This window comes from Ictidomys tridecemlineatus, unplaced genomic scaffold (assembly GCF_052094955.1).
Source record: "Ictidomys tridecemlineatus isolate mIctTri1 unplaced genomic scaffold, mIctTri1.hap1 Scaffold_45, whole genome shotgun sequence".
Lineage (NCBI taxonomy): Eukaryota > Metazoa > Chordata > Mammalia > Rodentia > Sciuridae > Ictidomys > Ictidomys tridecemlineatus.
The window spans coordinates 520,291-543,073 of NW_027522913.1; the positions used below are offsets into that span (position 1 = coordinate 520,291).

A 22,783-nucleotide genomic window follows, 5' to 3' on the forward strand; every position below is an offset into this window, starting at 1 on the left:
ATTAATCCTCAAGAGGCTCAGTGTCTCTCTCCCTCATTTCCCACATCGACCCAAGCATTAAAGCTTCTGATCCTACCACCTAGAATTTCTACAATATTTCCTCTTCTCTGGAATTCTACAACACCCTGAAATTGTGTTAATCACTGCATTAGCTTTCTAACTAGTTACCCTGCCTAAAATACTGCTTTTCCACATTACTACCAGAATTAAATCCTTTAAAGTCAATTTCCGGGGTTAAACACCTAAGTTTGAAATAATATGTGACTCTGAATGCGACCCAGCATGTACTTTGAGGAGTTATAACACAAATTCTCTCTTCAAATCCTCAAAAACCAGAATCAGTAACACATGGTTGCCACAGTAACCAAAGCTTCTCCAGCTGGCTCTCATTTCCCAGAACCCAAGGTTTTAGAGCATAAGGGGAAAAAACTCGGAAGGAAAACACGGGTAAATCCAAGCACACCCTTTTTGTCTTCTAAACAAGTAAGCTCGCAATTATACTCGCGCACTCACCCACCTACCGCCGGAGCTCCGCAGGAAACCGCCTCCACTCCAGAAGAAAGCTCTCACCGGAAATTGTGAGCGTGCGCTTGCTCTGAGCATGCCCCAAAACCTGCCTTGGGAGCATGCGCAAAACCTAGCCCCGCCCCAACTCCTCCTTTGAAGGTTGGAACGAAGTTGCCCGCCCCTTGAGCCGGTACCGGCTAACGGAAGTGAACCAAGAACTGACTATAGGCTGCTGCCTTCCCATTTGTTTGGCCAGAGATTTGCATCATTCTGTCCCATCCATTGCAAATAGAGATTGTGGAGAGGGGACGGCGGCTGGACTAGGGGAGTAAGATGTCACTTTACCTGGTGGTCCTTTGGATTTTGCTTCGCTTTCCGACGGGAGTGGTGGTGCACACCTGTAATTCCAGTGGCTCAGGAGGCTGAGGTAGGAGGATTTTGTCAGTTCTACCTTTGGTTAAACAATCCCTGCGAAAGGAAACCACATAAGCAGTAATAAATACCTAGAGCAAAGGACTCATCAGGTTATGTAAAGCCAAATCATAGAATAAGGAAAAAATAACAAAGAATTTTTATTTTAAACCATTAAGTTTATTACACAGTTAACTAAAACACACAGTGCATCTGTTTCTACCTGATGGATCATCTCCTTTTATCCTGAAGAGGTTCTTTTAGCATTGTTAATAGTAGAGATCTATTGGTATTGAATTTTCTTACTTTTTATTTATTTTAAAATGTCTATTCTGCTTTCAGTTTTGAAGAGATTTATCCTGGATTAGCAGTTTTTGTCTTCTAGCACCTTAAACCTTTCCATTAACTTTAACCTCTCATTTCTGATAAGAAGTCAGCTATCATTTTAGTCATTTTTACCAATGCATAACACACCACTTTTTTCTAATTGCCTTCAAGACCTTTTTCCTTCTAATTGATCATTTACAGTTGACTCTGATGCATCTAGATGTGATTTGCTTTGTAACTAACCTTAGTATTCACTGAGTTTCCTAAATCTCTTGACATCTTTTTTGTTAATTTGGGATAATTTTAGTCATCATTGTCTTAAATATTTTTTTTCTGTACAATTTATGCCTCTATTCTTCTAGAAATGTAATTATATGTATGTTAGGTCACTTTGTATTGATAGTAACCAAGTCTCTATTTTTTTCTTTCTAATTTTTAGACCAGATAATTTTTATTGGTCTATCTCCAAGTTAACTTTTTGCTGTTTTTGCAGATTTGTTTCATGAATTTTTCGTTTCCAATACCGTACTTTTTATTTCTTTTAAAAGAAATTTTTCATTTATATGTTGACACCCATATCTACGTATTCATTATGATTAAGCTTTTCTTTAACTCCTTGAAATTAGTTATAAAAACTATTTAAATTTTTTTCTGCTAATCCTAACATCTGGGTCAGCTCACGGAACTTTTTTTATATGTGATATTTTCTCTTGTGGTTCTCATTTTTCTATCTTCTTTGCATTCTGGCAAAATTTAATGATATTCTACATGCCTATAATCCCAGCGACTCAGGAGGCTAAGGCAGGAGGATCAAGAGTTCAAAGTTAGCCTCCGCATCTAAGGGATGCACTTAGCAACTCAATGAGACCCTGTATCTAAATAAAATGCAAAAAAGGGCTGAGGTTGTGGCTCAATGGTTAAGCACCCCTGGGTTCAATCCCTGGTACCAAAAAATTTTTTTTAATTATATTCTGGTCATTTATAGATGATACATCATAGGAAGTCTGGATTATGTTTTCTTCCTATAAAGGATATTCTGTTTTATGTGTCATGCAGGCTAATTACTGGTGAATTGTTTTGATCATATTAGATTTGGTATTATTATTATTATTATTATTATTATTATTATTATTATTATTATTATTAGGTTCCAGAGATTGAACTCAGGGTACTCAATTACTGAGCCACATCCCCAGACCTATTTTGTATTTTATTGAGAGACAGGGTCTTGCTGAGCTGCTTTAGCACCTCTATTTACTAAGGCTGGCTTTGAGCTCGTGATCCTCTTGCTTCATCCACCTGAGTCACTGGGATTATAAGCATATTCCGTGCCTCACTAGGTTTGGTATTTTTCTTTATTTCCATATTTCATGGTGCATTATACTTGTACATAATGGTGGGATTTGTTGTTATGTTTTCATACATATGTACAATATAGTGATAAAACTTAGCCAATATCATTCTTGAGTATTTCTCTTTTACCTGCTTTCCTCTCTCCCCTGATCCCTTTCCTCTATTCTACTGATCTCCCTTTGATTGCCCTCAGATTCCTTTCACACACACACACCTTTCTTTTCCTTTTTCCTTTCTGGCTGCCTCATACATTTTCAGCATGAATCAATTTTGGTTTCAAATTTAGGTCTACCATTTTCCCTTTACTCTTTTTTGTGTGGTTCTTTTTGCTAAGGCTTATTTATGAACTCTTAATTAAGTACCTGATATATTAGTGAAGCTGCTGCAACCTGACTCTGCTGAAAACCTAATTTCTTCCAACATTGCCATTTAGCATCATCTTCAGTCTCCTTTATAGCAGTCAACCTCTGCTAAGCCTTAAAGAGTCTCATCTGGTACATTCATATCAAAAATAAATTTCCTCCAGGCTTTTAGTATTCTCTCTCTCTAACACACACACATAATCACATTGCACCCACCATAAATAGCTCAGACATTCTTGTCCACAAAATTCCAACCACTATGATAATCTTGCACTTTGATAATTTTCTCCTTAACTCAGTATGACCACCATCTTACTTGAGCTTCATCTCTCTGAAATTAATACCTGAAAATGTTTAGTTTTTCTAGTTTTATACTTTTTTTGTGTCAGGAAAACAAATCCCGTACAGTAGAACTATAACAGTTTCAAGTAAAAGTACTAAATTAGTTATATCCTTGCCCATCAATAGTGGTAGAAGCACTTAGGTGAACTTACATAGAAACTGCAACATCTTACATACTCAACAACAATTTCATTGCCCATGGAACCCAAAATTAATTGAAAGAGTAAACCCCAAAATGGATATCTGAAAAATAAACTGGTCAAAATTAGTAAGGCAATCAGAGTTAAATAATCATATATTTTACCAATAGCACTAGCTTAAAAGTATGGGTCTACAATAAGTAGAAAAATACAAGTTAATGGCTAGAGTCATAAAAGTTTCTATTATGATAGGCAGTCTCTTATGATGCTTTAATATTATATGATAGTTGTGAAATGATTACAAACTAATAATGAACATAATCTATTTGCAGATTAAAATGTTCTTCCCTGTATTATCTACAAATTTTAGATACACCTCAAAATGCCCTGGAAAAGAAATTTCTTAAGTCTCATCAAAATGAACTGCCAGGTTTTTTCCTACATTTGACATGACACAGTGCCAAGATTTCTAGTCCTGAATACACACTTTCTATAGGGAAGAGACATATATCTTGGCAATTAATAGATCATTTATCTCATTTCATACAGCCAATTTTAGTCGTAAGAAAAGAAATGTTTATGTATTCATTCTGCTGACTTTAGTCTATAATCTAATCATGGATCAACAAACTTTTTCTGAAAAGAGACTGATAATAAACATATTAGACTTTGTAGGCAAGTCTTAATTGCCACTCAAATGCCAGTGTAGCACAAAAACAGCCTAGACTATGGGTAAATAATATTAGCTTCTGTGTTCTAATAAAACTTTGTTTACAAAATCAAGTGTCATTGTTGGACACCGTGGTGTTCTCCAACAGTCACAACTACTCAGAAAGCTGAGGCAGGAAGATTACTTGAGCCTAGGAGTTCAGGCCAGCCTGGGAAATAAGAAAGAAAGAAAGAGAGAGAGAGGGGGGGGAGGGAGGGAGGGAGGGAAGGAGGGAAGGGAGAGAGAGAGAGAGGAATGAATGAAAGAAAGAAAGAAAGAAAGAAAGAAAGAAAGAAAGAAAGAAAGAAAGAAAGAAAGAAAGAAAGAAAGAAAGAAAGAAAGAAAGAACGAAAGAGAAAAAAGGAATAAAGGGAACAATTTAAAAAAACAGTGTCAGGCTTACAGCTATGATTTGCTCAACACTGTTCCAGAGTATTAATGTTATGCTCACAATAGATGTTTGGCTAGGCTGTATACATACATACATACATACATACATACATACATACATATATACATGAAAGCAATTTTGTTCTTTTGTTTGCTTTCTTTTATTTTTTCCATTTTTTTGTTGATACATTATAGTCGTAAATCATGGCAGTATTTGTCATTACATATTTCCACATGCACAATATAACACTACAGTTTGGCCAATATCATTCCCCAGTATTTTCCCTTCACTCCTCCCTCTCCTGGTCTCTTTCCTACACTCTACTGATCTCCATTTGATTTTCACTTTTTTTTCCTTTTTCCTCTCTTGCTTCCACATCCGAGAGAAAACATAGGCTCCCTTGATCTTATGAGTTTAGCTTATTTTGTGTAACAGAATGTTCTCAAGTTTCATCCATTTTCCAGCAAATGACATAATTCACCTTTATGGCTGAATAAAGCTCCATTGTGTGTATATGCCACATTTTCTTTATTTATTCATTCTTGATAAGCACCTAGTTTGGTTCCATAGTTTGGCAACTGTGAATTGTGCTGCTATAAACATGGGTATGCATGTACTACTCTAGTATTATGACTTTAATTCATTAGGATAAACATTGAGTAGTTGTATAGCTTGGTTATATGGTGGTTTCCTGCCTAGTCTTTTGAGGAACCTCCATACTGATTTCAATAGTGGTTATATTCATTTATAATCCTATCAACAGAGTAAAAAGTGTCCCTTCTTCTCCACATTCTCTCTAGCATTTATTATTGTGCATATTCTTTTTTTTAAGTAGTTGGACACAATACCTTTATTTTTATTTATTTATTTTTAATGTGGTGCTGAGGATCGAACCCAGGGCCTTGCACGTGCTAGACAAGCAATGTGCTGTTGAGCCACAACCCCAGCCCCATATCGTTCATATTCTTGATGGCTGCTATTCTGACTAAAGTGAGATGAAAGCTCACTGTAGTTTTGATTTGCATTTCCCTAATTGCTAATGATGTTGAACATTTTTATAGATTTGTTGTCCATTTTTATTTCTTCTTTTGAGAAGTATCTTTTTAATTCATTTGCCCAATTAAGCTAGGTTATTTGAGGTTTTGGTGTTAAGTTTTTAAAAGTTTCTTATATAGTTTGGATATTAATCCTGTGTCAAAGAGTAGTTAGCAGGGCTGGGGATGTGGCTCAAGCGGTAGCACGCTCGCCTGGCATGCATGCAGTCCAGGTTCGATCCTCAGCATCACATACAAACAAAGATGTTGTGTCCGCCAAAAACTAAAAAATAAATATTAAAAAATTCTCTCTCACTCTCTTAAAAAAAAAAGAGTAGTTAGCAAATATATTTTCTCCAATTCCTTAGGTTCTTTCTTCATGTTACTAATTGTTTCCTTTGCTGTGCAGAAGCTTTTTAATTTGATGCCATTCTGTTTATTAACTTTTGTCATTATTTTCTGAGCTTTAGGAGTTCTAAAAAGAAAGTCATTGCCTGTACCTATATGCTGGAGTCTCAAATGTATATTTTCTTCCAAGGATTTGCATAGTTTCTGGTCTAATTCCTGGGCTTTTGATCTCTTTCAAGTTTGTACAGGGTCTAATCTTATTTGTCTACATATGGATAACCAATTTTCCTGGCACCACTTGTTTAAAGCCTGTCTTTTCTCCCAATATGTTTTAGGCATCTTTGTCAAGAATCAGATGAGTGTTAACTGTGTTGGATCTTTTTCTGTGTCTTCTCTTCTTTCCCATTGGTCTATGTATCTGGTTTTATGACAGAGCCATGCAGTGGTTATTTCCATAGCTTTGTAGTACAATTTGAAGTCAGGTATTGTGATGATGCCTCCAGCTTGCTTTATTGACTTAGAATTGTTTTGGCTATTCTGAATATTTTATTCTTCCAAATGGATTTCAGGACTGTTTGTTCTAGTTCTGGAAAAATGACATTTATTATTATTATTATTATTTTAAATTTATATATGACAACAGAATGCTTTACAATTCATATTACATATATAGAGCACAATTTTTCATATCTCTCATTGTATATTAAGTATATTCACACCAATTCATGGGTATTTTGATGGGAATTGCATCAAATCTGTATGTTGCTCCTAAAACCAATTTCAAACATATACAATCATATTAGTAGTGATTTTAGTGTCCAAAAAGAGATCTACTAAACAATAATTACTGGGCTGGTTTGGTGACTTGTAGTCCTAACTACTCAGAAGGCCAAGCCAGGAGGATTGCTTGAGTCCAGGTGTTGGAGATCAGGTTAGGCAACATAGCAAGACCCCCATCTTAAAAATAATAATAATTACTGATGTCAAAACACATCTCAATCATTATGCTAGTCACCAACTCTTCATTGTTTTCCTTGAAACTCTAATATACAATTAGTGAATGTCAATTTAGGACTAATTGTGCTGTTTTATAGAGGAGAAAGCTGATTATAATAGTAAGTGAAATCATCTGTCATGAACTGATTTGTGTTTATTTAATCACAATTATCATGCTGATGACTCTACATATTAAGTCTCCACCTATAGTCCCCTAGGTGCTAATTTTAAAAAACGTGAGTTTTCATTAAAAATAAGAAAAGAAACCCCTCCATATGCATTTCAATAATTCAAATTGTATCATAATTTGACTATTAACACAAGGGAAAATCAATGCAACTAATTCAGATTTAAATTCAAGATTACACAGTGCAAAAGAGGGAATAGTCTTGGAAAGGGAAGTAGAAAAATGTAAGATCCCTCTTAGAGGTCAGAAAAAATAAAATAAAATTTTCTTCAGAATAACAACTGGACATAAAGCTTTCAAGAAATGTTAGCTACTAGCTTTCTTCTCTGACAATCGGTTTTGTCAGTTGGTTCCCACTAAGTTGTGGACTTTTTCCGACCAGGACCAGATATCTTGTCTTTTGATTTTCATCCACTCCCACACCATGCTAGGGCTTTGGTAGCACAAAATGAGAATTAAAAATATGCTTTTGAATTAAATAATTTCTTCCCTTACGGATAAAGATAAGAATCTCAAGATCTTAGCCTGAAGACTAATGTCCATCTCTCTGCCCCCACCTGTCCCCGCCTTAAAAATAAAGCAGGCCACTGTCTCCAGTTTACACCCTCACTCACAGTTCTATTCACCTTCCCCTTTCCTAATCAGAGGGATCTTGGGGTGGGGCTTCAAGGAACCTCAAAGAGATTGAAGGGGAGGGAGCCTGGAACCATAGACTAGCTGTGACAAGTCATGGGTGGGATTTGGTAGTTCAGAAAAGGAGGTACCAGACCAGGAATGGGGGATGGGAGTGATGGTGAAGTGGAGTGGGCTAGTTTAGGATGGACCAGAAATGAGACATTAAGGAAAGCCAGAAAGGACCAGTTGGCGGGGGGGGGGGGGGGGGGATGGGTGGGTGACTACTAGAATCATGTGGAGGGTCGCTTGTGAGGTCACAGGAGCAAAGGCAGGTGATTGGACGAGAAGGAGAGTTCTAGTTGCCAAGGCAGCGACTAGAGGAGAAGGTCTTCAGTCCATTAGAAGGTCTTGACTAGAGAAGGACGGAGCTCCAGCTCCGTGTGTTCTCCAGTAGAGTCTGTGGATTGACCCCCAGATATCCCTGCTGAGGTGTCACCCGGGAAAGGCTTAAGCCTTCCCGGGCGCCACCCCTCTGTGCTTTGCTACCCACCCCACCCGCCCCCCTGAGCCCCGCCTCTGCCCCCTGACGCCCGCCACAGCCTACTCCACCCTGTCACCGACTCCCCAAGGTGACCACAACATGGCTGCAGCGCCAGTGCTGCTCTTCTTGCTGTTCGTGCTGTGGCTGACCTGGCGAGTGCCGGGCCAACTGGACCCGAGCACCGGCTGGCCCTTGTGGAAGCACAAACTCTGTGCAGACGACGAATGCAGCAGTGAGTCCACAGGTGGGCGGGCAGCCCAGGGTCTCCGTGGTGGCTCTTTGGGGCCGCATGGGGCTCTGATCCCCCGGTCCCCTGCCCCGTGGGCTGGGCTAGGGGGTCGTAGGATGATGGGTGGGGCGCAGGAATGACAGAGCCTCAGGACCCTGCGTGTGTCCCCTCTGGCTCTGCCGGCGCCTCAGCCAGCCCGCTCAGGTTGCTGAGATGCTGAGCCAATGGTGCAGACTTCACCAGCAGTCAAATTCATAGACCAATAGTGAATGGAGGGCCTGGGGTTGTAGCTCAGTGGTAGAGCGCTTGTCTAACATGTGAGGCACTGGGTTTGATTCTCAGCACTGCATACAAATAAATAAAATAAAGGTCCATCAAAAACTAAAATAAAAAAAATTAGGCAAAAGCTTAAAAAAATAGTAGTGAATGGGAATCTCAGGGTTGAGAAAGACCTTAGAAGCAACTGGTCCAACTTCTTAATAACTGCATGTTGGACTCCTGCTGTTTAATCAAACGTACCCCAGGCTGTAACTCATACTGAAATTCCACCCCTACAAGCTCTCAGTTCTTACTGGAATTCTACCTCATTCACAGAGCCTCAATGCAGGTCTGTATCCAATTCCCTTTAGTCTCTCTTGATATTACTGTGTTCTTTTTAAATAGCTGTCATCTGTCCATTCAATAAATAATTGTTGAGTATCTCTGCCAGGTGCCAGATACTGTGTTAAGCCTTGGCTCATTCCACCTGCAAATCTGCAAACCAAGACTCCCTCTCTTTCAGCTTTCCTAAAATTTTAAACACAAGGTTTCACCAGCACTAAATCCATGTTTGTTGAATGTGACCCTGGTCTATATATCTCTGGTTTTAAATTTTCCCTTGAGTAAATATTGTTCTGGTAGCAGTTGTATGGCCATAGAAGTAGTGGGGAGTAGACTGGAGATTGTTCATTTTATAATTGAAGGGTCTAATAGCTCTAATTAGGATTTTGAGGTTTTCTTCTCTGTGTTAATTGTCTTTAGGAGAGCCAAATATTCCAGGCACTGTGACTCATATATTTAGTGAAACACTCGATGAATATTGAAACTGAAGAGAGACAATTCTTATTCTATAGCATAAAATAAAATAGCCATTTCCCCTTTCAATTTTAGAGCTACTTATAACAGAAGGTACTCCTGTTGATGCTGCTGATACAGAAAACCAACTAGAGATAAAGGTGGAAGAGCCAGAAGATGCCACCACCATACTTTTCTTGTTACATTCATTCTTGCTTTATTTGTCTAAGATGGTAAGTTTGACATAGTTTCTTCAATTAGAATGTTGATTATTTATTAGTTTTTAAGTGGCTTCTCGTCATGAAGTGAAGAACTTAAAATGTCTTTATGAAAATTACTCCTGATCCTTTGAGTAGATAGCTCCTGAAACAAAAGCCATAGGGGTGTGGCTTTAATGGCTACTTGGTTTAGCACATGAGGAAGATTTGCTGTCTACCAAGGCTGGACATTTGCACACCTATAAAAACTTGGTTCTTCCCCTCAGAACCTTTCATTCTGGCAGGGAGATAACAGCATTCACTTGAAACACAGTAAGATAATGGCAGAAAGAGAGGTATTTATTCGATGGTAGAACATTATTGTCCATAAATGCATTTATTATGGTTGGAAGGGTGATCAATAAGGTCAGAAAGTGGTTGAGATGTGTTTGAAGCACAGGCAAAGGGCAAACAGGAGTCTGACATGTGGTTTGTTGTTGATTAGACAGGCTGGGGTGGTGGGGGAAGCTGGCAGTCAGAAGAAATGTGTTCAGAGAAATGGAAACATGAAGAAAGGATATTTGGGGAGGGCAGGAGAATGTGAATAGTTGGTGTTGTAAAGTGTGAAGTTGGAGGGGGATGGGCCTGTTGGAGAGGCCAGCAAATCTTAACTGAAGTCATGAGCCAAAGTAGCATTAGACCATTAATAGTGGGGATCCTTAGAAAGTTTTAAGAATGAAAAGGAATTAGGTTAGATCTGTTTCTTAGAAAGAGTCACTTAAGGCTGATCTTTCTAAAGAAAATCTTGATTCAAACAAGACATTTAATCTGTCTAGAAGCTTATCTAAGCATTTTAGGACTTACCTCCCCCCCATTGGTATTTGTTGATATTGGACTTTTAGAATTTAATTATAGGAATGAGAAAGCTTTTAGAGGTTGGAGGTCCTAGGGCCTTTGTGACAGTAATCCTCCCCAAGTGAAGTTGTTTCCTGTAGATTGTGTTATTTCAAGGCTTGTGTAATAAAGATGATGTTGTTGTTTTCCTTGTAAAATGTATAGATTTTGAAGCCAGGTAGATGTGGTTTCAAATCCCAAGGTTATCATTTAGAAGTTTGGGCAAATAACTAAACTTTTGAAAAAAGTTTTCCTCACCTGAAAAATGTAGATAATGGTTACTCCAATCATAAGAATTAAATGATTTGACAAGGTAAAATGTCTGGTGAGGTGTCTGGCATTTTGAAGGGTTTTACCCCTACGCACCCCCTAATTCTCATGTAGGCAGTCAGAAGGTGGTATAAATCAATGAATACCTGGGGAGGAAAGACCACCAGGGTGGAAAAGATGTGGTGGGGAGAAACAAATCATTTTTCAGTTGGCTCCATGTTTGTTCATGATGGTGGCAGCCACCTGGGTAAGGGGTATGTACAAGCCAGGCAGTTAGAATAATGATATTTCCAGTGATTAAAGCAGTCTTCCACAGTCATAATTTGATTATCAGAATGAATCAGCATCACTTGGAAAGTTAACAGCCTCACGATATGGAAAGGATTTCTTTATTCATATTTTTAGGTATGCACAGAGCCCTCCTCTAGGTCTAGGTCGGGGGACACGAATGTGGTGCAGGTGTGTCAGTGATTGTACGGTGATAGGTAAGACATAGACGTGAGTGGCAAAGAAGAGGCACAATGTTAAAAGACTGATTTGAAAGGAGATTTCAAAAAGGCATTTTGATGGCCCAGTATGTACAGGACATTGTGTGAGGACTAAAAGAGTCTAACAGGTGTAAGGCATGATTGTGATTTTTGAAAGCCTTAAGAAAAGGACTTAACAAATATATGCAAAAATTATGAACAAATCAATGTAAAATCTTAAACAAGTAGTATGATATCTGATAGGACTGGAGAGTAATAGGCTCTGATGTGTTTGGGAGATGTGCACCAATCAGGTTCATTGATCAATGGAATCTTAGTAGAATCTTAGTGTTAGAAGAAACCTTGGAAGGCTGTTAGTCTAGTTTCTCACTCATTGCTGTTATTTTCTTTACTGTGGCCCTGACGAGTAGTTATGAGGCCTGTACACCAGTATTTCCTAGCATGAGTCACTCTCTTACAAGGCTATATGTTCTTCTGTTGTCTACTTCATCCTTGTATTGACTCCAAATTTTCCTCCACATGATTTCCTCTATAAAACTGAATTCTTTTCTACATAGAAATCCTTTAAATATTTGAAGTTATATCTTAATTTAAAAATTATTTTTAGTATTTTTATCATGGAAACTTTCAAATAAGAGCAGAGAGAATAGTAGGGGACTATAGGTAACCATAACATACTGTACATTTTAGAATACTAGAAGAAAAGGTTGTGAAAGTTTTACCATAGAGAAATGATGTTTGAGGAGGTAGATATATTTAACTGATTTAAACGTTACATAGTGTAATCATGCATCAAAATGTCATGTTACCTACTTCAATAATTATAATGTTTGTTTCTATGTACTAGTTAAAAAATAAATTTAATTAGAAAAGCTTTAAAGAAAAGCACAGAGAATAGTATAATGAACCCACGGGCCATCACCCAACTTAACAGTAATTCCTTGATAGCCAATATCAGTGAGTTTTTTTTAATTTGTTCTAATTGGTTATGCATGATAGCAGAATGCATTTCGATTCATTGTATATAAATGGAACAAAACTTTTCCTAGTTGTACACAACACATTTGTATTCCTACATGTACCTCGGGTAATAAGGTTCATCTCATTCCACCATCTTTCCTATCCCTATGCCCCCTCACCTGTCCTACCTCCCCTTTGCCCAGTCAAAGTTCCTCCATTCTTTCCATGCCTCTTACCACCCACCTTACCCCCATTATGGGTCAGCATCCACTTTCAGAGAGAACATACAGCTTTTGGTTTTTGGGATTGGCTTACTTCCCTTAACCTGATATTCCCATTCACCCGCAGATGCCATAATTTTTTTCTCTTTTAAGGCTATAAGTAATATTCCATTTCATATATGTACTACAGTTTCTTTATCCATTCATCTGTTGAAGGGTTGGTTCCACAAAACTATGGAATGCTTCACAAATGTGGGTGTCATCCTTGCTCAGGGACCATGCTAATTTTTTCTGTATTGTTCCAATTTTAGTATATGTGCTGCCAAAGCAAGCACACTCTGAGTTTTAACAAATGTAGATACCCATGTAAAAACTACCATAATCAAGATATAGAACAGTTTTTTCACTAGAAAAGGGGTTTCCTTGGGATCCTTCCCAGTGAGTTCCTTCACCACCTGTTCCAGGCAACCACTGATAACTTTTTTTTTAAACTATAGATTCATTTTTCCTACAGTACTATTTCATATATATGCCACTATAAATGGACTCATATCTAGGAGTGCAATTGCCTCCTACATTTAATGTATGTTTTTATCTTATGTGATACTGTCAAGCCATGCTAAAAAATGACCACAATCATTTTATACTTCCACCAGCAATTTAGGAGACTTCCACTTGACTTCATCTTCACTAGCACTTGGGCCATTCTAGTGGGTATGTCTTTGTGAGTTTATTTCCTGATAATTAATGATATTGAGTGAACTTTTTTTTTTCTTTTGAGATAGGGTCTCACTAACTTGCTTAGGCCCTTGATAAGTTGCCAGCCTCAAACTTGGGATCCTCCTGCCTCAACCTTCTGAGTTGCTGAAATTACAGACATGTGCCATGATGCCTGGATCAAATACTTCTTCATGAGCTTGTTGACCATACTGTTTTTGTATGTCAACTCTCTCTGGCTAGCTGGAATCCAGACTTCTCCCAGCTCAGTGCCAACTGTGGGATTGGTTAGCTTATAGTTGTTCTTGGCCCTCGCAGGTACTGCTTAGAATGTAGCCCCAAACTGAAGACCACCTCCATGCAGATTTCTGGAACTCTCTTTCTTTGTGGCTCCCATCTTTCTGGTAGTTTTCTCTACATATTTTTGGCTGCTTAAACTCCTGGAACTCTGGTCTCTCTCTCCTCAGTGAGACTGTTATGCCCTATTTGGGTTCCCCTTCCCAAACTGAGGTCTAGAGGGTGCCTCCAGGTGAAATGCTCATCTATTTGTTCTCCTGATCTTAGGGGTGACAGTTGCATGTCCCTTGTGGCTTTCTATCTGAAAAATAGCTCTTTAAAAATATATTTTGACTGGGCATGGTGGCACATGCCTTAATCCTAGTGGCTCAGGAGGCTGAGACAGGAGGATCATGAGTTCAAAGCCAAAAGTGAGGTGCTAAGTAATTCAGTGAGACCCTGTCTCTAAATAAAATACAAAATGGGGCTGAGACTGGGGATGTGGCTCAGTGATCAAGTGCTTCTGAGTTTAATCCCTGGTACCAAAATATATATATATATTCCAACTTTCTGGTTGCTTTCAGTGGGAGAACAAGTCTCATATAAGTTACTCTCTATTGATTTATCCTTTTTTGTAACTTTTTGCGATAATTGAAAAAAATATGTTTGTGGGACTTCTAGGATATATTGTAGTTTTGGTGAATAAATGACATCCCCGTGGTACAACAATTTAACCTGTTTCTCTATTGCCTTTTTTTTTGTTTGTTTGTTTGGTGGTGTTGGGGATTGAACCTCGGGCTCCATGCATTCTAGGCAAGTGCTGAGCTAACAACCTCAGCCTTTCTCTGTTGCTTTATATTTCTTGGAAATTGGTAGTCAGGTTTAGGTTCAATTCTGTTTCTTATGAAAACTTAATAAAATATTGCATTGACATCTGCATGTCCTCTCCTTTGATGTTGACTACTAGTCAACAGTGACCTTGGTGAGATTTGCTAATATATTACAGGTTGCAAAATAGCAATGGTCTGAGTTGCTGGGATTTTTCTTTCTTCATTTAAAGGCTGGGATGCCTATACAAATAAAAATTTATGATTGATTATTCTTTCTTTCTTTTTTTTTTTGTACTGGGGATTAAACTCAGGGGCACTTGGCTAGTGAGCCATATCCCCAGCCTTATTTTGTATTTTATTTATAAACAGGGTCTCACTGAGTTGCTTAGCAATTCGCTTTTGCTGAGGCTGACTTTGAACTTGCTATCTTCCCTCCTCAGCCTCCCGAACTACTGGGATTACAAGTGTGTGCCACGGCGCCTGGCTATGATTGATTATTCTTTACACAGATATTTGGTTTGTATAGTTAAGGCAGGAGATAAACATTTGATTCCTTTTCTTCATTACTTTTCAGAATAGTAAGGTGGTATTCTAGCATTATCAAATGATACCCAAAGGGGCTTTTGAAATCTTTTTAACTTTTATTTAAGAGTTAATATGATGTCATGCATTTAAAAATATTTGGTGTGTTTAATCCAGTTAGGAATAGTAATTGTTCTTACCTGATGCTCAATTTCTCCCCCTTTTGCCTTGTAGAAGCCTCTTTATCTTGGCTCCTGGGACCCTTTGCCACCACCTAGTGGTCATTGTTACCTATTTCCCTTGCTTTTGAACTATGAGATATTCCAAGTTCATCTTAAACATTCCCTGTCCAGACCTTGAAGGAACTATTTCTCTAAAAGAACTTTGGTTCCTTTCAATAGGAAATGATATTTAGAGGCTACATTCCAAGTACTAGGATTGCTTATTGCTCAAATTGACTGTCATTTGTAGGCCTTTTTAGTGAACAAAGCTCAGAAATATGTGGGGATTTTTCATCATGTCATTTAGATAATTCCCATGAAAATTCAGGAGAGATTTTACTTCACTTCATCTATCTTAGATTTGTGTTTTCTTTCTCTGATGTTGGAGTTCCAGTTTTCAATGACATCAGTATAATTGTTTACAGTCTTGTGCCACTTAATGACATTTTGGTCATTAGTGCATAATAATGGAGCTAAAAAATTCTTGTCACCTAGTATTTTTAATATATTTTTTGTGTTTTGATATGTTTAGATATATAAACATTTACAACGTTACAATTGTCTACAGAATTCAGTATAATAATATCTTATAGGTTTTTATCCCCAAAGTGATGATATACCATATATGAATACCTACGTGTGGAAATGGCTATATTTTCTAGGTTTGTATAAGTATGCTCAATAATGTTTACATGCTGAAATTGCCTAAGATGTGTTTCTCAGAATTTATTCCTATCATTAAGCAACACAAGACTATATTTATGTTATTTAAAATACTTTCAGGAATGTATTCCTGAAATGAAATTCTCTTGTCTTTAAGCTATATCCCACTAAGGTATGTTTGAACTAATTCATTTCTGTGGTTTGTCACCAACTTGATGTCACAGGTTGTTTCATTTTTGCTTTCAATATTTAGGTATTACTTTATAAAGATTTTTTTGTTTATTTTACAATTATTTAAATATTTAGAAGAGCCAAAGTTAATTTGTAAAAATAAGTTGTTTCTGTTTTCTAGTACTGGTGATTGAACCCAGGGCTCCTATCCACTGAGCCACATACCTAGCCTCTTTATTTTTTATTTAGAGATAGTTCTCACTAAATTGCGTAGGGACTTGCTAAGTTGCTGAGGCTAGCTTTGAACTTGTGATTCTCCTGCCTGATTTTGAAAGAATTCTAGCTTTTGTCCCAGTTCTGTCTACCCTGATGTTACTCTCTTTTATAGTTAACTTTTAAAATTTATTTTATTATGTATTCTGTTATTAAAAAAATAAGCAAATGAGAAAAGGGATATGTAGCTCAGTGGTAGAGCACTTGCCTACCATACATGAGGCCATGTGTTCAATCCCCAGCACCATAAAAAGAAAAAGAAAAGCAAATGATTTTTACATCTAGCTATGATAGCTTTATATAGGTACTGGCTTCACCTTCCCAACTGAAACAACTAAAATAAATATGAAAAAAAAACCCCACAAACAGATAAAATTTGAAGATCCAGCAACATTGAAGATCAAGCAACAAAGAATGATTCTGGAAACATAAGGAACAAATGCTGTGAGCTCTTTAGTTGTCCCAGCTTTTACTATGTTAAGAGATTCCCAAGCCATGACAAAGAAGGGGAAGTCAGGCAGAACCAGAGGATACCATGAATTGAGAGATGGTGCTGAGATTCCAGGAAAACCGAAGTGACTAGAATTCACAGGGTGGAGTACCAAAAGAAGGTTGCTACATTGAGAGACAATTCTGGAAATCTGTGAAAGGCTCTCTGAGTGTTCAGCAGGGTATTGATCTGCACATAAGTGTGATGAAACTGCTTAGCAAGTCAGAGAAACAATCTTAAGTGATTAGAAGGAACAGGTCCTAACACAGGGACCAGAATAGCACCTGGAAAAAACTATCTAAGGAAGTTGGGTAGAATAATCAGAAGGGCGTTACCTTGGACTGACTATTACAATTTATGTAATACCTAGCAAATATTCAGACCCAAGAGAATCAAATTGTTTCCAGTAATTTAATTGTATACAAAATATTAAGAATAGTAATTCGTAATGTATGGCATCGAATCAAAGCTTACCAGGCATGCAAAGAAGCAAGTAAAATACAATCCACAATGATGAGAAGAATCATCCAATCAAAGCCAACCGAGAACTGCCGGAGATGTTAGAATGAGGTAATGGCATTTTTTAAAAAGTTATTACTACTATATTTCGTGTGTTAAAAAGGTAAAAAGAGATATAGAAGATACATTTTAAGAAAATCAGACTTCTAGAGTTGAAAATATATGATAAACACAGTGGATGGGATTAATGTCAGAATAAGCATTTGTGATGAAATTGTTAGTGAACTTGAGGACATAACAGGAGAAGTACCCCAAATGAAACACAGGGAAAATTTCTTCTGTTAAAGAAAAGTGAACCAGAGCATCAGTGAGCTGTGGGACAGTTTCAAGTTGAGCGTTGAGAGGTATTCAGAAAAATATTTTAAGAAATGATGGCCAAAAATTTTCAAAAATTTGTGAAAACTGTACATCAGCAGATCCAAGATATTAAAAGGAACTAGAGTACAAAAAGCATGAATAAAGCTATATCAAGGTATATTATATCATAAATAAATTGCTCAAAACCAGTGATAAAGAGCAATCTTAGCAGTTAGAGAAAACATTTATGTAGAGAAGAACTAAGGATGACATCAGATTTCTTGTCAGAAATTAGGCATAAGAGAATATAGTGGAGTGATACCTTTAATATATTTGAAGAGTAATAATGTTGGCCGATAATATCATGCCCAGTGAAATATCTTTCTAAAATGAAGACTTGTACTGACATACAAGCTGAAAGAATTCACCCTACACTTGCACCAAGACAGCAGATGGAAATAATGGAATAAAGGAGTAAAGAACACTGAAAATGGTGACTGTGTGCATAAATATTTAAAATAATTTTTCTTATTTGAACATTTTAAAAAGTCATTGTCTGTTTAAAGACAAACATCAGTGTAGTATGGGATTTAGAAAACATGTAAAGTAAAATACATGACAACAGTATAAATCTCAGAAGGGTAGTAATTATTGTAACGTTCTTATTGAATATGTGAAGTAATACAGTATCATCTGAAGGTATATTGTGACAAATTAAAGATGTACATTCTAAACCCTGAAGCACTAAGGTTAGAAAACAGAGTTATAGCTTAATAAGCCAATAGAGGAATCACTAAAAATACCGATAGTGGTATTTCTGCAAAAGAAGACAGAAAGAAAAGAAAAAGAACAAAGAACAGAAGGAACAAATAGAAGATTATATTAAGCTTACACCTATGCACAGCAGTAATCCTATTAAGTGGAAAGTATCTAAATACATCAGTTAAAAACAGAGATTGTCATATTGCCTAAAGAAGCAAGACCCAAATAGATGTCTAAGGGAGTAACACTGTAAATAGACACAAAGAAGTCAAAATTAGAATGATTGAAAAAGGTATCTCATGTTAAACACTAGTGAAAGGAAATCTGGAGTAGCTACATTAAACCAAAAGAGGTTGTGGGGCAAAATATATCATTGGGACTCAAGAAAGTTATTTCCTAATGATAAAGGAATCAGTCAAGATTATATAATAAACTTAAATGCTTGTACTTTTAATATTAGACCTTCAAAATACATGAAGTATAAAAATTGATAGAATTATGAGGAAAATGATGAATCCTATAGATTACATTTAGAGATTTCAATATCCTCTCCTCAGCAATTGGCAGAAAATGAAAAATAAAAGTAAGATTGTAGAAAGTGTGAATGACATAATCAATCCATCCATTTGAAATTAATTGACGTTTATAGAAAACTCCCAAGGAGCTTAGTGCACATGGAACATTTACCAAGATAAACTGTATTCTGGATCTTAAAAAAATTATCAGTAAATATAAAAGTATTCAAAGTCAGGCAACGCTTGTTCTCTGAACACAATAAAATGAGAAATCAATAATGGAAAAATCTGGAAATTTCTCAAATATTTGAAAACTTTAGTGCCAGACTGCTAAATATATATATATATATATATATAAATGAACAACACAGTACATTTATTTTTATGTGGTGCTGGGGATCGAACCCAGTGCCTCACACATGTGAGGCAAGCACTTTACCACTGAGCTACAACCTTAGCCCCCACTGCTAAATAATTTTTGAGTCAAATAAATCAAAGAAGAAATTCATATTTTGAGTTCAATAAAACTGAAAACAACATATCCATTTGTGCAATGTCACTAAAGCGTTATTGGAAAATTTATAGCACTACCAGGCCCAAGATAGCTTTATTAAAAAAGAAGTCTCCAGTCATTGACTTTAGTTCCTACTATGAGAAACTAGAAAAGGAAAAATAAGTTAATCTCCAAGTAAGCAAGAAAAAAAGATATAATAAAGACTATAAGTCAGTAAAATTTTAAAAAAGGAAAATAAGAGAAAATCAATGAAACCCAAAGCTAGTTCTTTAAGATGAATAAAATTGATCAACATCTAGTGAGGGAAATAAAAGAGGAGACACAGATTACCAATATCCGCAATCAGAGAAGGGATATAACTACAGATTTCACAGATACTAGACTGATAATGGGGATATTATGAACAGTTTATGTTAATTAACTTGACAATTTAGATGAAATGAAGAAATTCTATTTAAGCCACAAATTGCAAAAGTTCACTCAAGAAAAACAGACAACTTCATAAACCTTGTTGACTATTAAAGAAATTGAAGGTATAGGTAAAAACCTTTCTACAAAGAAAAAAATATAAGACCCAGATAGCTTTATTGGTGATCCAATTCCTGTAAGGAAGAAATGATACTAATTCCTAATAGTATTAGTAATACTAAACCCTTGTAGAATATTAAAGCAAGGAAATATTTCTCCTATGAAGCCAGTGTTATCACTACACCAAACCAAGACAAAGATATAACAAGAAAAGAAAATCACATACCTCTCAAGAGATCTCCAATGAATCTGTACAGAAATTCTAAACAAAAATTTAAGTCGAATACAACAATATGTAAAAGGAAAATACATCATAGACAAAAACTAGACTGATGATGGGGATTTATGTCAAGAATCCAAAATTTATTTAACATTTGAAAATCAATGAAATTTACCACATTGATGTACCTAAAAGCTGAATAAGAGAAGCCATAGAAAATACATTATTCCATACACATATCCCATACTCTTGTTTAGCTCAAGAGATACAAAACAAGCATTTTAAAAATATAGCAGAGGGGGTAAATGTTGGGGAGTAATATTGGCCAAATTATATTGTTATTTTGTGTGCATGTACAAGTAGGTGACAATAAATCCCATCGACATGTAAAAAAAAATCAGCCCTGATTATTATTTAAAATTTTTTTTTAGATTTTGATTGACTTTTATTATATTCACTTATTTATATGCGGTGCTGAGAATCGAACCCATTGCCTCACACATGCTAGGCAAGTGCTCTACCACTGAGTATCAACCCCAGCCCCTCAGAATTTATTATTGATGTAGAAAAACAAATAACAAACTAGGATTAGAAGGGAGCTTAAAATATCCTCTGAAAAAATGCAGCTAACCTCAAACTTAATGGTTGATAATTGAATACTTTTCCCCAAGATCAGAAACCAAACAGAGATGTCCACTCTCATTACATCTATTTAGCATTGTACTGGGGTGCAGTAAGGAAATAGCTAGTATACTAAGGCAAGAAAAAGAAATAAAATGCACTCAGATTGGAAAGAAAGAAATAAAATTCTCTTTATTTTCAGATAACATGAATATATATAGATACAATCTGGTATGATCTAGAAAAAAGCTATTGTAAGGTTGACAGATAAAATTTACATCTAAAAGCAATTATATTTTCTATATATTAACAATGAATAATTAGAAATTGAAATTTTAAAGATTTCCATGTACAATAGAATAAAAATATGAAGTATTTAAACATAAACGTGGCAAAAACTAAAATGTATATATTAAAAACTATAAAATATTGCTGATAAAAATTAAAGAAAACCTAAATGGAGAGATATACCTAATTTATGAGTCAGAAGACTAAGGTGTCCATTCATCCCAGTTTAATCACCAGAGTCAACATTATTCCAATCAAAATTCCTGCAGAGTTTTGTAGAAAATGACAAGCTGATTGCAACAGACCTAGAATACGTGGCTTCAAGACTTAATCTAGGCCTGGGGATGTAGCTCAGTGGTAGAGCACTTGCCTAGCATATGCAAGGTCCTGTGTTCAATCCCTAGTACCATACGAAGAGGAAAAAAAGAAAAAAAATATTCTAAAGCTACAGTAATCAGGATTGCAGACAAAACATTGGAACAGAGCCAAGAATTCAGAGATAGATACACAATATATATGGCAACAGTCATTGACAAAGATGGAAAGACAAGTAGAGAATGGGAAGTTTTTCAGCAAATGGTACTGAAATTACTGCATATTTATATGCAAAATATTGATCCATGCCTTGCATTAGACACCTGAATTAACTCACAGACTTAAATATTAAACTCAAAACTACAAAACCTCTAGGAAAAAAATAAGAGAAAAATTTTTGTTGAACTTAGGTTTGGCAAAGATTTCTTAAATTTGACAACAAAAGCATTAAAAAGGATTTGACAATGTGGGATTCATCAAACTAAAACCTCTGTAATTCAAAATACACTTTGAAGTCAATGAAATAGACAAAACACAAGCTGGGAGGAAATTACTGTAAAGCATTTATCAAGACTTGCATCAAGAATATATGAAGAACTCTTAGAACTCATTAGAAAAAATATAGTCCTGTAAAATAACACTTCATCAAAGAAGATAAACAGATAGTAAATAAAGACATTAAAAATGCTTGACATAATTATCAGGGAAATGCAATTTTGAAGCATAAGAGTTACCACTACACACTTATTAAATATCTAATATTAAAGACAATTGTGCTGAGTGGTTGGAGATGGAGGAACTGGATGGGTACACAGCTGGTGGGGATATAAAGTGGTAGAATCACCTTCTTAAAAAGGTAAACATATACCAGTCATATCCAACCATTCTTTTCCAAAGAAAAGATAAGTTATATAGCAATAGGAGGAATTTTATATTTGTAAAAGCCCCAAACTGGAAAAAAATCCAAATGTCTATCAATAGATGATAGACAAATTGTGGTATGTACATATAATGAAATGCTACTCAGCAATAAAAATAGATGATAGATAAACTGATGTAGATGAATCTCAAATTATGCTGAATAAGAGAAGCCATAGAAAATACATTATCCCATACACATAAAACTTGAGGAATACAAAGCAATCTATTAAGATAGACATTTTGCTGGAGGAATGGGAAAGTGGGGGGCAAGAAGGAAGGGTGACAAAGGGCAGAATTACCTAGAGAATGAGAATATTTTTGGAAGTAAAGGATGTGTATATTATCTTGATTATAATGGTGATTTCATAATTTCATGTTAAAATTTATCAAATTGCACACTTTAAATACATGTAATTTATTGCATGTCAATTTTACCTCAAAGCTATAAGAAATAATATACTCATCTTTTTTCACTTTCTAAGATACAATTAGTATTCTACAAATATTTTTCTCTACTTCATTTTAAAAATATATATTCTGGAAAC

The 22,783-nt window shown here is 36.0% G+C and overlaps 2 protein-coding genes and 1 non-coding gene across 10 annotated transcripts in view; 1 reads left to right on the top strand and 2 right to left on the bottom strand.

Moving 5' to 3' along the window:
- LOC144373623 (TATA box-binding protein-associated factor RNA polymerase I subunit A-like) overlaps positions 1-616 on the bottom strand; it is a 52,999-nt gene extending 52,383 nt beyond the window's left edge. For 4 of the 5 annotated variants that reach the window (XM_078036669.1, XM_078036670.1, XM_078036668.1 and 1 more), the window contains exon 1: positions 514-605. The gene's annotated coding sequence lies outside the window, so the exon portion shown is untranslated. Of the gene's footprint in view, positions 1-513 lie in introns of all 5 variants that reach the window. The other variant, XM_078036667.1, reaches the window with a different exon arrangement.
- A 7,731-nt stretch (positions 617-8,347) lies between these two features.
- LOC144373622 (transport and Golgi organization protein 1 homolog) overlaps positions 8,348-22,783 on the top strand; it is a 36,953-nt gene continuing 22,517 nt past the window's right edge. For all 4 annotated transcript variants that reach the window (XM_078036660.1, XM_078036662.1, XM_078036665.1 and 1 more), the window contains exons 1-2: positions 8,348-8,495; positions 9,642-9,778. In XM_078036660.1, the coding sequence (XP_077892786.1) occupies positions 8,363-8,495; positions 9,642-9,778 (270 nt within the window). In that variant the 5' untranslated portion in view covers positions 8,348-8,362. The remainder of the gene's footprint in view (positions 8,496-9,641; positions 9,779-22,783) is intronic.
- On the bottom strand, positions 12,804-12,910 carry LOC144373644 (U6 spliceosomal RNA). Its single transcript, XR_013433240.1, has one exon. It is a non-coding gene; the product is annotated as a U6 spliceosomal RNA (small nuclear RNA).